General features: G+C 44.9%; 1 protein-coding gene across 1 annotated transcript in view; it reads left to right on the top strand.

The window, feature by feature from the left end:
• Positions 1-15,729: 15,729 nt before the first annotated feature.
• The window catches only part of COL26A1 (collagen type XXVI alpha 1 chain), a 171,142-nt gene continuing 170,011 nt past the window's right edge, over positions 15,730-16,860 (top strand). The window contains exon 1 of the mRNA XM_039721019.1: positions 15,730-16,103. Within this exon, the coding sequence (XP_039576953.1) occupies positions 15,952-16,103 (152 nt within the window). The 5' untranslated portion in view covers positions 15,730-15,951. The remainder of the gene's footprint in view (positions 16,104-16,860) is intronic.

A 16,860-nucleotide genomic window follows, 5' to 3' on the forward strand; every position in this document is an offset into this window, starting at 1 on the left:
GCCGCCCCGCGGCCGCTGCCCGGCAACGCGCCGAGCGCCGGGAGCGCGCGCCCATTGGCTGTGCCGCCGTCACGTGACGCGCGGGGCGGGGCGCTGCGTGAGGCGGCGCGCGGGCGTGTGGGCTGTCCGCGCTCCGTCCGTGTCCCCGCTCTGTTCCTGCTCTTACCGCGCTCTTTTTACTGCTCTGTCCCCTTCATGTCGCCTCTCCGTCCTCTCAGTGTCGTCACTCCGTCCCCGCAGCCTCCCTGCTGTGTCCCCTTCATGTCCCCAGACTGTGCCCGCAGCGTCCCTGCTGTTGCCTCACTGTGTCCCTGCTCTGTCCCCGCAGTGTTTTTGCTTGACAGAACGAGAGGACACAGTCTTAAGCTGCGCCAAAGGAAGTTTAGGTTGGATGTTAGGAAAAAGTTTTTTAGCGAAAGAGTGATAAAGTGCTGGAATGGTGTGCCCGGGAGGTGGTGGAGTCACCATCCCTGGATGGGATGTGGCACTCAGTGCCAGGGTTTCGTTGAGGTGGTGTTAGGGCATGGGTTGGACTCGATCATCTTGAAGGTCTCTTCCAACCCAGTCATTCTCTGAATTCTGTGTGTTTTGTCCCCGCGGTCCCCTCGCTGTTTCCCTGCTCTGCCCAGCCTGCCCATCGGTCTGCTGGAACAAATGTGGTGTCACAGCAAAAGAGCAAAGGGATCCTTCACAATGCACGTGCTGCTGTGGCCCAGGGCAGCTTTGCTAAGGGGGAAATCCTCCCGGCATTCCCAGCTGCTGCTTTCAGCCGGGGGCAGGATTTCCAGCCACTGAGCTGTGTGACCGCTGAGCACTGAGCAGAGGAACAGCCGATGACTTTTGTGGGCAGAAGTGGGAGAAAGTGGAAAGTCCCTCTCAGACTGTTTTTCTGCCCATAGATATCAATTTTTGAACCATGAGAAGACAAAGCCCACAGCTCCTCTGCAACATTTCAGGATCCAAAAGTCAATGAAAGATGGAATAGAGACCACCAAGCCCACTGCTGTCCCTATTGCTGGCCACATCCATGCAATGCTGCTCCTGCACTGGCCCCAGTGCCCTGGCAGGCAGCCCTGGAGGGGTGAAACAGGCAGAGGTCAGTGCCCTCTCCCAGAGCCCTCTGTCAATGTGGTCTTTAGGCCATTCTGCACTGATCTGGTGTCCCTGACTAGCTCCAGCAGTGCTCTCCTTTCTTGTTTCTTTGTGATTTTAACTGCAGATTCTCCTTGGAAGGATGATGAAGCCAAGCTCTTGAAGATTCTTATTAAGGCTTGTTAGGGGAGACAAGAGGCTTTTTGAAATGGCAGCTTCTAAGAAAATAAAACATCTGGCAGACAGATGTGCTGCTTCAGAGCTGTTTAGTGCCCAGGTACAATAGCACTTCTAGACAAGCTTTCAAATAGGGCCTCTAGGCGCTACCACAATGTAAATGTTTATTACCAGTACTGCTAATAAATGTGAACCAGAAATGCTCTGCTCTCACTGAGGGGGTACAGTCTTCTCTATCACAGTGGAGACTCATTTGTTGTTTCACTCCTTGTGTAGGGATAGTTTACAGTGCTTCAGTGTGGCAGCGGCATCCCGATGTTCACACAGTATTTTAAATATCACAAAGCCCTTTCTTTTCAGGTTCATGGGACTAAGACAAAGAAAAAGCAGTAGCTGCAACTACCCATGAATTTGATTCTGCTGTAGCAGAAAGGATGTGTGCTTTCTGTTTGTGTTCTCTGTGATTCAGGACCAAATACACAATGAACTGGGACAACTCATAGTTAATTCTTTCCTCAGCTTTTTTGTTTTCCACATTTCAGACCCACGACTTCCAAATGAAAGACAGAAAGGGTGGCCCAGAGAGAAGAACCAGGACAGCCTTAGCTGGCATATGGTATTAGCTGACACTAGCACATGAAGAGAAATGTGTTATGAAGGGTCCTATTGTGGACACCAGCACAGAAGAAGGGGAGATAAAGCATAAGAGGTAACTGAAACTGGGTAAAACTGGCTGTTTGTGCAGCTGCCCAGAAAGCAATTAGGATTAATTTTTAGATGGAGTGTCAGATAGGGTCTTTGTGTGTTTATATTAGCCACTGAAGAGTTAGGAGAGCAGAGCTGACTAAGAGTGCAATTTTGGGATTTATCCATGTGATTTAGGGTTTAAAGTCACTTTAGAAAGTGGGAATTAAGCTTTCAAGCCACTTAGGGTGACTTTTCAAAGGCATCTGAGTCAAGTACATTTGATGTTATCAGCATCTGCCTTAGGCGTATGGGTAAAGCTATGTTAGTGCCTGGTGTATTGTTTGCTGAGAGCACATGTGTGTGAATAATTTTCCTTCACTGATTTAAAACTCTTTGTCAGACTGCAGCAGAGAGGAAGCCCCAGCAGTAAGTGAACTACTTCCAGACAGTGCTGGTAATGGTCTTTATTCTTGCATTTATTAGATGATGGGTTCTCCACCATGATGTTTTGGTAGCAAGCAAAAATTATCATCTTCAGGTGATTTTCCTTGTAAAAATCCTCCCTCTTCTCTCAAAAGCCACTGGAAGGTATCAACAATATTTTAATAAAACTGTTCTTTGCTCTAGAAATGCCAGTGAGAACTCGAGTGAGAGACGCAGTGGTTGCTGCATGATGGCAAGTGATGTTTTTTGCCTCAATTGCAGATCAGAGGATATTTGCCTCCAAGGTAGAGACCCACTGGTTTTACTGGAAGCAGCAGTAAAATGTATTGCCAGTCAGCTTTCAGATAATACTTGAGCACTTGCAAGCCGTTCAGTCTTTCAGTATTTTAAATTTGCATTGTATTTCGTTTAATGTGGCACATAAAAATTTTCCTATGAAAACAACTCAAAAAAAATTTTCATAAGCTTTTGTGGCTCAGTATTGGTGCTTTGTTTAATGTACTGTAGCAATGTTTCCAAACTTTGGGAAACACACCCTGGAGCACTCCAGTTGTGTGTGAAAATGCTGCCTGGGTTAGAAGTACAACCACATGGCACAGCTCACCATGAAGGGCAGGCTCTGCCTGGTTGCTGTGTGTTGCATGACATTTATTGTGTGTGCAGAAACAGCTCTTCAGTGGGTGCAGACAGAGACCTGCATTACATCAACCATTTATTTATACTGGTTCACCTGGAGGCAAGGCATGGGATACAGAAATTGAGAGGAAGGAACACCTATTTTTGAGCATTGTAGCCCGTTATTAAAAATTCAGGAGAAAATCAATATTGTAGTCTCAAATCTTGTTGGTTAAGAAGCTCAGGGTGGGGATGTGTCTCTGGGGCTCAAAGCATAGCTGATTAAGTAGATGATGGTTTGGATGAAGTGTGGCTGCTCTCTGGAAAAATCTTTGGGGGGAGCTATGGCAAGAGACCAAAGGGAAGCAGGACATTAAGGTGCATTGACAGGGGTGCAGTGCAGCCCTGCTCTTTGTCATGAGTCTGTGGGGTAACACTCAGTTCAGTCTCTCTCAGGAAACCCATTCTGGAATCAACAGGAACAGCTCATGCAAAACCTTATTGCTTCGTTCATGCCAACAGATTGTCAAGGACTTCAACTCTCAAAGTCCTTCCCAGGGGAGATGAGGCTCTTTATTTCTGTTTTATAGATGGAGAAACAAAGCAGATATGTAAAAACAAACCCAAGGAACATCAGTCTGCCTCTATGGTCACCCCAAGAAAAGACACCAATGTGTTCTGATTTTTGAATTGCAGTACATGAATCCAGAAGTAAGAGTTTGTGTCTGTGGTTTAAGTCTTCAGGTGCAGCTGCAGATGATGGCTCTGATAGATGTTTTCCTTATTCTAAAGTCCGTGGAGCAACAGTAACACCTAGTGGCTGAATGTGCCAGTCTGGTCCTCCTTCCTTTCCTTCCTTTCAAGAAGTAGAGTTGGAGGGCACACGGTGTGATTGACAGCTTTGACTTGCAAGGCCAACACTTAGGATCTCCAGGGATTTGCTATTTTCCTTTCAAGCTCCCACCACATTCTGTTTTCTATTAAAAGTGGTAGATGAAATATGAAACTCTTCCTCCCACCTCCCAACCCCCTTCACTTTTCTGGCTTATGGAGGAGGTTGTTCCAGTCCATCTTGATCTGTAGGTGGGTGGGCTGTGAGTGACCAAGCCTACTGCTTCCAGCTTGGAGCACTCAGATTTCTGTAAGGAATCCAAGCTTTTTCATTTTCTTTTTTTTTCTTTTGGTCTGAAAAGGATCAAGCAGATCATCTGGTGGAGGTTGGTGACCTCAGTCCATTTGATCATGTGGTGTTAACTTGCCTGCATTAAGGCAGACCAAACCAATCAGTTCCAAGAAGTACCATTTCCTAAAATGTGGTGTGTGGGATTGTTTGCCACAATCTACTGGGACTGCTAATTCAGCAGAGAGGGACCCCTAGAAAAACAGCATTAGGGAGGAAAGAACCCACAGATGTTTATTGTGTTAGCCAGAGAGCCCTTCAGAGGGTCTTCACTGCCCCTCACAGGGGTAGGTTTCAATTTTTCCATGGAAAAAGAAACATTAAGCAAAAATATTTCTGCTGAAGCCCAGATCATATGCATTTGTAAATAGAACCTCAACTCTTTGTGGGAATTACAGTGCTGAGACACTCTGGGTTTGTCATATTCATGCAGTTTAATTTTAGGTTTCTGGTTTAGGTATTCTGAATTACCATAGGAAGCATTTCTTTAGGAGAGTCTTCACTGCTTGCTGCCAGAGCCTGAACTCTAATTTACACTGTGGATATATGCTCTGTTACACATGACATTAACTTGTATCACCAGTCAAAAAATAGTATTTGCCTCCCTTCACATCCCCAGTTCTTCATCCAGCTTCCTCTCAATTACCTGTTTAGATGGAGCAGATTAAGCTGAAAACTAGCCTGATGCCTCTGGGATAGAAAATAAAATAAAATAATCAGCTCCATGAACCAATTTACTGCAAAACTACACAAAAGCCTGGTACAAAAAGAAGGGAGGTAATGGGGACCAGTGGGGACATGGCCAAGTGAGACAAGGATAGGACCTTTTGGCTGCTGTGGAATGTACGTGGAATTAAAGCGTGCATATATACATACCATTAGTCAGACCTCCTAAATCTGGTGTTCCCAATACCTGTTTGTGAGGGAAGGCAAAGAGAAACATACCCTGATGATGAGAAATGGGGAATTTTGTGCTGGCATGTGCTGGGCAACCTTTACTCTTAGAAGGAGTGTGGCAGCCTTGTTGGGCTGGGCAAAAAAATCTTCCTTAATGTTTGCTAAAAATGCTGTCAGAGGTGGCAGACCTGAAAGCACTGAAAGAAGACAATCACAGGCTAATTGTTATTTGTGATTCATAAGGGTTCTTGGATCCTCTTCTATTAGACATGTATGCTTTTTGTTTTGAATACAGAATTTCAAAGTCAGCTTTGTTTCTCAGTGGTAGCTGTGGTGTTTGCCACCCGTGTTGGTCTGGGAAGAGACAGCATTTATTAACGTTGTCTGTTCTGGTTATTCACCCAAGCCAGACTCTCAATGACTTCATAGAAAGAAAGCAAAGCAGTGTGTAGTGTCTTTAGACAGACTGCCATGTACCCTGTAGGAGAGGAGAGCCTACTGACAGGAAGATTTTGTTTTCTCTCAGTTTCATTCTCTGGTTTGACTTATGTGTAACTTTGCAGTTTATGGCCAAACACAGGAGTTCCTTAACCCCATGATCCTTGCAGGCATTATGTTTCTGCTAACATCCTGGGTCAAATCAGCTGTCTTTTCACACGTCTCACATTCATTTTCATTTAAGGCTCAATTACCTCTTGGCAATATGCCACTTGTGACAACAGATTTATGCCAGTAATTAGTATGTTTGGAGAAGTCTGGAATAAAATCTTTGCTCCTTTGCTTAGGTACCTGGATGCAGTGATGAATTTTTAACTCTACACCCTAAATTTTAAAATATTTATTCTTAATAATTTTGCCTCAATTCCCTTTAAAACCTAGTAAAAGTAGTGCATTAGTTTCCAATGCTTGGCTCACTTGCAAATTCCGCATTTGAAATTCTCTCTGTAATATCTCTGGGCCACAAAAACCTGTGTGTGAGACTTGCAGACCTGCTGGGACTGAACCTCTTTCCACTGCTGCAGGTGGGGCTTGAAGCACTGTGCTGTTCTTGGTATTTTAAACACCACGAGGAATGTCTTGGAAATATCAAAAGCAAAGAGACTGGGCACTCTGAAGGAGTTCATATTTAATAGAGATTGTTGATCATTTAGTATTAAATGGTTCATTATTTTATTGTTCTTCAATAATTTGAGAGCTTAAATCTTCTACTTTTGGCTTGGCTAGTGATGCTGTCTTGAGCTGGGTTATAAAAATACTGTGCTTCACCTAAGCACAGATTGCTATAGTTTTCATCTTAATTAGCAAGCTGCAGATTTAGATGGATTAATACAATCACTCTTTCTTTCTTTTGCCATAGAAGTTCAGAAGTATAATCTGTCACTTGTGAGAACATAAAGAATTGGACTGGAAGCATTCCAAACTCTTTACTGTAAGTGTTCAAAGATTTAATGGAGTCCTCAGTCATAAAATCTTAAATTTGAACTAGACCTTTATATTCTCCATTCTTAAATTCACTATTTTTATGTCCAGGGGATTTCCTGTTATCCAAGTATGTACGGAGGCCCTTTATTTCCCTCTGTGTGTGTTTTTTAATTCAAATCAAATGTGTATGTCAGTGGTTGATTGCACTTAACCTCCTTAGGTTCATATTTCTTATTTAATTACATTACATTTTAAGGTTTAAGGCTATATATTTACTGCAGTTAATAGCAAGCCATATTTTAATGAAGCTGTTATCTTCTGCAAATATATACAGAACAATGGAGATTGATTGTATAGGACCTTTTGAAGAAATTGTATCTCAAAGCCATTTAAAATGAATAAACACAGTGGAGAGCTTTTCTTAATGCAGTTCTTCACCTAACACAGCTTCAAAATTCAAGAAATGAGTGGTTGGGTTATCAGGGCTCTTGTTCTCCTGATCCCCACCCAGGGACTGCACCTCTGTGGGTTGCAGACACAGCTGGAGTGTCCCAGTCCCAACAAACCAGAAATGCTCCAGAACTGCAGCTCCAAAGTCCAGTCACCTCCCAGGTACACTGGCCAGGATCCCCCTCTACAGCTCAGCTCTGTACATCTATTGTCAGTCCATTCAGGGAAGGATCAGTACATGAACAATTATTATCTGATTTTACTGAAACATCTGAAAACAAGGGCAAGTATTACCTAGAGATCATGTCCAGAAAATCTGGGACAAATCTCCTGTGCTCCACTAGAATTCAGCCAGCTGAACACCTGTTTTCAATGCAGAACAGGGCATCACCCTATACTGGGGCACTGACTGGGTTTCTCACAACAATCTGAGAGTTAAGCACTCTGAATTGAGCCAAAAAATGTTGGGAGACACTTCTTTCCAGGCACACAGCAAGGCTGATACTCTTGTCCTACCATTCCATCACATACCAAAAATCTCCTTAGTCTGGTCAAAAGCTTTTATTTCTTCTTTTGGGCAACAATCAGTTTAAACATTTCATAGTATCTTGCAGATTTTATAATTTCCTTTCTGCCAACAAACAATTTATATCTCTCTTTAGATTATATCTCATCTTGCTTCTTTTATTTTTATTTCTCTTCTTTCATTGTTGTTACTATTTATACCATATCATTTTTATTCCATTCCTATTATCCTTACAATAGCCATGATACATAACAGAGCACTGAACCCTGTGCTACAAAGGGAGGCACTGAGAGATTTCCTGATGGCTCTGGTAGGTCAGGGAGTTCAACCAGATTCTTTCTGGGTGTAGACTGACAGCCCATGTATCCTTCCTGCCTGAGACCCTGTGGCATGAGGGGCTGTGAGCCAGTGTAATCCCAGAGGATTATTTGGGGATTGGTTTTGCATTTGTAGAGAGATTGATCTCCCTTAGGCAGAAGAGAAAACAGAGAGATGAAGAGCATTTCTTGTGGTAAAAGAGATTTGTATTCTGTGTGTGGAGCTGGATATAAATAAAGTACAATTTAGTAGCTCCAGCTTGGGTCATTTAAAAATGGAAGAGAGGCCCTGGAAGAGGGATGGATTTTGGAAACCAAGCCCATTAGGTGTGGAATCCATTGCTGACAATAGAGTATACTGTGAACACCTAAGCTAGCATTAGTATACATGTGCTTAGCCAAGAAATACTTGGAACCTCTTGCTTTGCAGTGACTTTATCCTTTAATGCCTGCAATCTTTTGTATTTAGCACCTTAGCTGCCTTTTTATTGCTTCCATGGAGGAATCTGTCAGGTTCAGAGAGGAGATTGGGTAGAGAGCCAGATAAAGAGCAAGGCAGTGCCACTGAACAGTGCTGGTGTTTGCTTGGATGATTGCTCCCCTTGGAACGAGGAGACACAAATGTTCATAAAGGTAAATTGATAAATCTGGCAAATATTCTCTTTAAATAATTCCCAGTGCTCCCAGACTAACACACAGCTGTAGGGGAAAAATAAGGACCCCAACAACTGAACAGGATGTTGGGCTGCATTACAGTAAGAACAGAATATATATCAAGAAGGTGTTATTGTTATTACCTAAACCACTGGTGAGTTCTTGTTGAGAGTGCTCTTTTCAGTACTGCTCGTTCTACCTAAGGAGGATGTGATTAAGGGATAAGGCAAGGAAAATGACACTAATACTGTGCCTTTCAGCTTTGAGTTATAAAGCAAGACTGAAGAGCTTTGGTATTATCTTGTTTTAAAAGAGATCTTGCAGTGATTTTAAATGATTTTAAAATAATGAAGGAGATTAATCACATTGAAACAGACAAAGTCTATGAAAACAAGAAGAGTTACATTGGAAAATAGGATCTTGGGAAAAGAATGAAGACAGAGAAGGGAGAGGTTCATGTGAATGCTCCAATAAATATGTGATGTCAGTTATCAGAAGGGTCCTGTGAATCTGGATGTGCAGGGTAAGGCCAAGCTAAAACTGTAAGGAAAATAGGAGAGTGACAGTGACATTGTGACTGTTGGCAGTAACACACAGGCAATGGAAGCCATTCTGGAGCAGGATCTGGGAAACACCTGCAGCAAGGAGCAAAAGGAAGGGCAAGGATGCTGCAGGGTGGCACTGACTGACAAAGAATTTGCAGTGTGAAGACAGAGACTGACAGGTAAGCAGCTTGTGGAACAAGGCAGGAGAGAGAAGAGGGAGAAAGCACATGGCTGCTGTTAATCCATCTGAACTGCAGGCACCCAAGGTGAAAATACTGAAGGCAATTTCAGCTCTTAGCTGGGCAGGATCTTACTGTGGACATGGTGGTCCATATACAATGGGACCAAGTGCAACAAGTTTCAGCTTGCAGCCCACAAATTTTTGAAGGACCAAAGCCAAATTCTAGGGTCCTGTGAAAGCCAGCTAAGAAAAGCAGACTGTTGTGGTTAGTCCTTGTTGTAATGGCCCACAGAGAAAGTTCCTAGGAGATTAAAAAAAAAATCAATAAAAGCTGTAAAAATATGGCTAAAACATTCAGATTTGCTGGATGGATGAAGGGGAACACCAGTCTCCCCACTTGCATCCCCACTGGTTTTTCTCCTTGGTCCCACAGGGCAGGTGGCAGTGAGGGTGTGCAGGAGCTGGGATGAGGGTGCTTATTTCCATAACTCCTTAGGTATGTGTTTTGTGTGCATTTACATGTGTATTTTGGGGAGTGAGCCCCCTCTCTCTTCTGTGACTTGCACAATACAGAAGGGGAACTCAGACTCCCACTCATACGGGGTTCCTCAAGTCTAGCAACCTTTGTCCATGGGGAAATTAGGAGAATTTAAGAGCCAGAGTACAAAGCTGAGACATTCTTTGGTCATAAAAGTCTTTCCTTCTCTGAGATTCAGAGAGTCCATGATTCAGGACAGGTTTTCAAATTAGCTAAGCCCACTGAATCTGGATATCCTATAGTCAGTGACTCCAATAAAAAAAATTGCAGCCTTGTCTCTGGTAGCTGCTCCCACTGCATCTTACAAAGTACTTTATTTTGTTGTAGAAGTTCAAGATTCTCTGTGGTCTGGAGAATTTATAATATCAGTGTTTATGTCCTGTACAGCATCAAGCAAGCAGGCAGCCCCCAGTGACTGAATGATGTTTAATGAACAGTTAATGAGCAGGATCATGGTTTGGGGATACAGACATGGAGACAGACCTCCCAGTGTTTTCTTTAGTGATCTCAGTGATGGAAGAGACAGCATATTTATTAAATCTGTAGATGAGGCAAAGCTGGAACTGAATGCAAGAGTTCTGGAAGGCAGGATTAAAATTACAAGTGATCTTGACAAATTGGTGATATAATCTGAATAAAATTAGATGAAACTCATTAAGGACAACTGCAGGGCACTTTGTTTTGGCAGGAATAATTTCAACTAGCAAGTACAGGATGAAGGAAGGTCAGGCTAGCAGTCCTGTGGAAAAGGTAGAGAATCCCAAACTGAACAGGGATTAACAATGATGTACAGATGTCAAAAAGGCAAATCCTCAACAGGGCAGTGGTATTCCACAGAAATATAAAGCATGGATATCATAAAATAGATGTAGACCAATTGGAAAATCCAGAGGAGAATACCAAAAAGAAGGAGAACTATCTAACATGACCTGAAGAAACTGATGGTTTTTTGCTTCTAGAAGACAAAGAATGTTATTAAAACATTTATTAAAGTATGTTGAGGAATTAAAAGTCTCTTCAATGAGAGAAGAAGTAGTTTTCTACATCCATAATAAAAAAGTAAGCCATTAAGAACTTAAATTACACTAAAGCAGAATGGAGTTGGATGCTAAGAAAAACTACCAGAACAGAGCACAAACACTGAAATTTGTTTTCAGATGACCATGGAGACTTTGAGAGGTCTTACACAACAAGGCAAAAAAATTTGTGCCAACAGTAATCTGTGTATATCAGATCTTTCCTTCTTACTGGAAGGAGGAAGAAGGATTGGGTAACTCTTACAGTCCTTCCTGGCTACTTCTGGATGTGTTTCTACTCTGGCAGGTCTGAGTGCAATATCCTTAATGCTATTTCTGCCTTTTCTTATCACACCTGAGTGCACCCCTGCTGCATTCTTGATGATTCTGATGGATCAAGGGTGTGTCCACAAAATCCCTGTGCCTGTGCAGATCAGTGCCTGACATCAAAGGTGACATAAATCTTTTTTCCCAGGACACAATCATGCTCAGAGTATGTATAATTCCACCGGACATAGGCATTGTCTTGCTGGTCAGTTGAGTCATCACATTTTCCATCTGCTGAATTATGCTTCAATCTGAGTTATTTTATCCCTTGTATTACTTTATAATACCCACACAAGTGCTTCACTCAGGCAAAGTTCTCATCTATGGTCAATGAATTTTGCCATTCATGACTTCTGACTCATTTCTCATGCTTCACACAATAACACTGTCTGTCATGTTTGCTGTATGCTAAACTGCTTGTGTAAGTGAGCCTTTTTTCAATTCTATTCCATTCTGAGTTGTGATTAATTTATTCCTGGTCAAATGTAAGAAATGTGCACACAACAGCTATCTACTAGCTTAAAAGAAAAACCCCCACAGTCCCATAAAATTTTCAGTCTGGTTTAGGTTTAGTTTGACTCCCAGTAATAGACATTCCACAGTCCCACAGGTTTAGTTTGACTCCCAGTAATAGACATGTTACAATAACCTTAGTAATCTTATAATTTAATTTATAATAGAGGTCTTGAACTCTTACTGTTGCTAACCTCTTATCCATCTATTTCAATTTTCCAGTGTTTCTTGAATACTTTGTATATCATAATGATCTAGGCATTTTGGGAAGCTAGAAGGGGTTTATCTAAATTATTTTGGGGTTTAGATGATCTTATCAATGACTTCATTCTAGCTTCAAAAGAACACTTCATAATTCTAAAGCTCCTCAAGGTTTTGTCAACCAGAACAAAGCTGCTTTAATCTTGGTCTCTTCTTAGTATCCACATGAAAAGTGCACTTGAAAAATCCTAGGGATTGGCCTTTCAAAATTTGTTTGCCATGTTTCTAACAACATTATGACTTTTCTTTTTCAGCTAATTACTGACTTTTGGAATAAAAGTGGTGCTGAAGAGTTGAGATGGCATTTCTGTTGTGGAGCTGCAATCTGCTTACAGATACAACAGTGCTTTTCTACCTTTTTGTGCCACAGATCCCTCTTTTGCTGTATCATTCCAGTTTTTCCCTTTCAACTGAAAAAAAATCAGACTGAACGTTGATTATTCCTTTTATTGTCTCTAATTTCCACCACTTCATTTATTGGTTGGCTTGCATGCAGTGTGTGTATGGTTAAAGAAATTATAGATATTTTCTCAGAACAATTTCTGATGTCTTAAGGCTCAAGTTTGCCCAGTGGACTGGGAAGCTGAAACACAGCCCATGTGCCCACATGATTTATGTACAATGGATTATCCTTCTGACATGACAGTGTAAGGCTGGCATTTGCATAGCAGGTGAGCAGAGTGCAGGAGGACAGTCCTCCAAGGATTTCTTCTTTATGATAGCAGAGTTCACAGGGCTGGTAAATGAAAACCTGCCCCTTACCTCTGTACTTATTTCCCCCAGTGCTGCTCTGAATTGTGGCTTTCCAGTGTACATCTGTCCCTTCCATCTTGAACTGAATTGGTGAAATGCATCCAAATAATTTATTTAGCCCTGCTTGCCTGGGTAAATCTTTAATTAACAGGCATGAAAAGTGTAGCTTTCTATTTTAAATATATTACGTTTGGTTTATAAGAACAGGACTGTTCAGATTTCAAGGGTTTTCTTCTCAAAGCCAGTCCCTCTGATAAATTGAAGGGATTATGTTTTTGTTGGCTGTCTTTGTTACCTCCATCACTGTGTTTCCAATTTATCAACATAGTTTTGAGAAATTGTTAGAATATGTTGCACTCGTAAGCACCGTGGGGAGAAAAAATATTCATTTATTACTGCTATTGTGTTTGATTATATTACGCATATCCAAAGGACTAAAATGAAATGTCATCTTTAATTCTCCCCTTACAGTAGACAATATCACCCTTTCTTCTCTCTTTCCAGAAACAGCTTGGAAGTTAATTCTTCATTTTCATTTTAAATCAGCCATACAGAATAGAAGCAAGTGTGCATTAGGGACACGGCAGATGTAATGGGAGTCTGGAGATCTGAGTTCTGTTTCTGGCTCTGCCTTTAGCTCTTTCCAGTCTTGAGCAAAGTCATTTGACCTCTGGTCTACACTCTCTCAGTTCATGAAATAGGAAGACCATTTGCTTCCTACAGATGTCTCTAACAATTTGCCAGAATCATGTCTTGTCTAATCACCTGTGTTTAATATCTCCTAGGGTCTTGCAAAATCAGTGAAGGCTGAAGCAGCAAATTTTCCATGCAGCCGAAAATAAAATGCTTTTGGAAAGTTAAGACTTGAAGACTACAGAGAGCTTCTGGAGGATCTAACCCAGGAGAATGGGTCAGAAAGCCACTGGTGCTGTTTGGTGTTGTTAAATATTGATAAATGATCTATCTGAGCCTGTCAGGAGAGAGAGGCGTGATTGGGACAAAACCCTGAACCCTGCCCTCAACATTTCAGTCTGGTATGCAAGGAACTGCTGGGTTGGAGGTCCAGCTGCACCCACTTTGTGCACACAGAGCAGAGGATGAGCACCCAGACTGAAGAGAAGGGGGGTCTTAGAAAACTGCTCAGTGTTTTGCTGTTTCTGACTCCTTTCCTAGGTGAGGGTTGAATTTTGAGTGGTCTGTAGTCCAGCTTAGAGGGAAGAGCAGGGAGGAACTCTCTTCTTTTGTTGCCCTGTCAGGCTGAGCAGAGGTTTCCTGAGGACTGACTCTGAGCATGTCTGAAAGGCTGAAGATCCTAGGGTGACTTTCTCAGAGCTGTGTGCTTTCTTGGGGGTGAGAGAAGGGAAGGGAAAACGTTCCCCTTGCTGGAGGTGAGGGAAATACAAAGGGAAGAGTGCTCAGGCTGCAGGCCTGGGGATAGAGGGCCCTGTTATATCCCAGCTTCAGGCACTGAGGGCTTTTTGTAAATATATAGTGTCTGTTTGTGAGTGGGCTTGGCATCCAGTGTTGCTGGAACAGAAGTTTTAGGTCCCTTTGGGCTCAGAGAGTGCTGGTGCACTGCCTGCCCCAGCTCTGGTCTGGGGCAGCCTGGGGAGGCTGTGCTGAGCTGCAGTGCAAACTGCATCTCTGCCCCCTTGTGTGATTTGCTTCAGTGATTAATGGCAGCGGCTGTTTAAAAACCTGGTGCCTCATTTGCAGTCTAAACTTGTCTGGTTACAGGCTCCAGCCAGGGGCTATTTATCTCTGTGTGCAGGCTCTGGAGGTGGGCACCATGGGGGAAGGGATAGCTGCTCACCTGTGGCTGGGGGCAAATGCCAGATACAAGATACTGGATTTTCCCAGTGTCTTGTAGGGAACATTTTTTCAGCTGCAGCATCTTGCAGAGATTGTATTGCCCTCGAGGGAAGAGGGTCTCTGCCTTTGCAGAGCCCCACGGGGAGGCCCTGGGCCCCTAGAATATCCCAGGAAGAGACCTGCTTTCAGTGGTACATCAGGGCTGTCTTTGGCTGACTGCACAAACAGTGAAGGTGCAGAGGGGGTGTTGAGAGCTTGCAGGATCTGAGGGTAAAAAATTTAGAAAGACAGTCGTGTCATCTTAAAAATTAAATCCCTTCTTGAGGTGTTTGGTGCAGAGAAGTTGCTTGCCTAATCAGTGAGCTGCAGCAGCCCAGGTTCCTCTGGAGCTGGGAAGGGGACTCTGAGCCAGCAAAAGGGGTCCTGACACTGTTGCCAAATGGGGGATGTACAAGGGTTTTAAACATAGATTCAGCTGCCCTACTGAGGGGGAGCCTTGCTGCTGCCTTCCTTCTTGGAGTGTTACCATTGTGAAACACCCACATCCTTCTACAACTGCAAAAATCTTCCTCCTGCCTCTTCAAGTTCAGGGCCATCCTGGGTGATAAACCAAGGGGATCTGTGGGAAGTGGTGGCAAAGGGAGTGCTTGTGTGTGAATCATAGAATCATGAAAGTTGGAAAAGATTTCTAAGATCATTGAGTCCAACAGTCAACCTCACACTGCCCTGTTCACCACTAACCCATGTCCCCATCTGAGTGATGCCAGAATGAGCAGGATGCACATGGTGAAAGCAGAGATCACTTTCTCACTGCTTACCGTGTGAGTGAAATGTCTTTAAATTATTTATTTCCTATTTTATTTGTGTAACTTCTGCAGCAGAAGTTATCTGTGAACGTGGCAGCAGGCACCAGCTTTGGGGTATTTGGGCTGCACTGCTGAACAGCGAGTTCCCTTCGACCTGGCCCTCGGTTTATTGGGGAGACACATGGACTTGTGCTGTGTGTGGGTGATGCTGGGGCTCCCGGGGCGCTCCCTGCCCGTGGGGCGCTGCCGGCAGTGCCCGGGGCAAGGCGCAGCCCCGCGGGTTCCGTGTCCTGCGGCAGCGCGGCTCGCCTGGCCCGGGCCGCCTGCCCCGACGGAGCCCCTCCGCAGCGGGGTCTGCCGCCAGGCCTGGCAAGGGTTAACGCCGAAGCCCCACGCCCCCTTTGACGGAGTCGGGCCAACCTCGCCAAATTTGAAAAGGCATCCGGGGCTGAGTGTGCGCCCTGGGAGCATCGAGCCGCGCTGGCCCCGGACCCCCTGCGCGGGCAGCAGCCGCAGCCGCCGGGGCTCGGCTTGCCGAGGGTCGGGGCTTCCCTTTGGCAGCCGGAGCAGCCATCCCCTGTGCCCGGCACCCCTGCCCCGTGCTCCCCGCTCCCGGGGCTCCTCCGTGCCGCGGGATCCCGCCGTGACCCCGGCCGGGGGAGCACGGTGTGGCCCCGCGCCTGCCGTGCGGTGTAAGAGGGAAAGGGGAGGCGGTAGGAAAACCCCGTTCTTGCAAAAATGCAGCTCGCTCTTTTCTTGTCCTGGTGCTGCTGCCTGCACGGATGCGCGCTGGGCACTGGCTTCCTCTATCAATTCCCAGCATCAACCCTGCAGCACAACTACCCCGAGCAGAGCTCCGGCTCGCCGGGCAGCGGCTTCGCCAGTCGCCGGTGAGTAAGACCGGGTCCTCCTCCGGGCGAGGAGGCTGCGCCCCGCCGGTGCCTCCGGGGGACAAACGGGCACGGCAAAGCCGGAGGGTGCCGGGCCGTGCCGGGCTGCTGCCCCTCGGCGAGCCGGGCTGGGCTACCCGCATCCTCAGCCTACCTGCCCGCAGCAGTGTCCGCCTCCCGGGGCAGGGAGCGGCTGGGGATCGAGGAGCTGAGCTTGGGTAAATGACACCCGCGGAGTCTGCCCCTGCCGCGCCCAGCCCGTCGGGGAGGGGAAGGGGCTCTGCCGGGCTGCGCGTCCCTGCGCAGCCGGAGCAGGAAAACCTCCCGAGCCGGGACACTGGGGATGCCGGCAGAGGGAACTGTTATAGCCCTCGGCTGCGAGGAGAAACTTGTTCAGCTCAACAAAGGAAAGCCCTTGATTACAGATCTTTCTTCAAGAGCTGTAACTTCCAAGCAGCTGTTTAAAACCAAACCTCCCACTTTTCTCCTCTCCCCCCACCCCAACCCAATTTCTTAGAAACTTAATATAAATCAGGTTTGATTTACTGTATCTTACTGCTTCAGTAGAGCAAACAATTTAGGCTTCTCCCCCTCCCCTCTGTTTTCTCTGGGTATTTCTCTAGAGGTGAAACAGCTGTTCAGATGAATGAGCTGCACTGTATAAAGCAAGAGGGTGGCTTAACCTGATTCCAGTTGTTCTTGAATTTCACTTTTTTCTTTTTTTCCCCCCCGTCATTCCCTTAAGTGGGGACTTGAG

This window comes from Passer montanus, unplaced genomic scaffold (assembly GCF_014805655.1).
Source record: "Passer montanus isolate IOZ18808 unplaced genomic scaffold, ASM1480565v1 scaffold44, whole genome shotgun sequence".
Classification (NCBI taxonomy): Eukaryota; Metazoa; Chordata; class Aves; order Passeriformes; family Passeridae; genus Passer; species Passer montanus.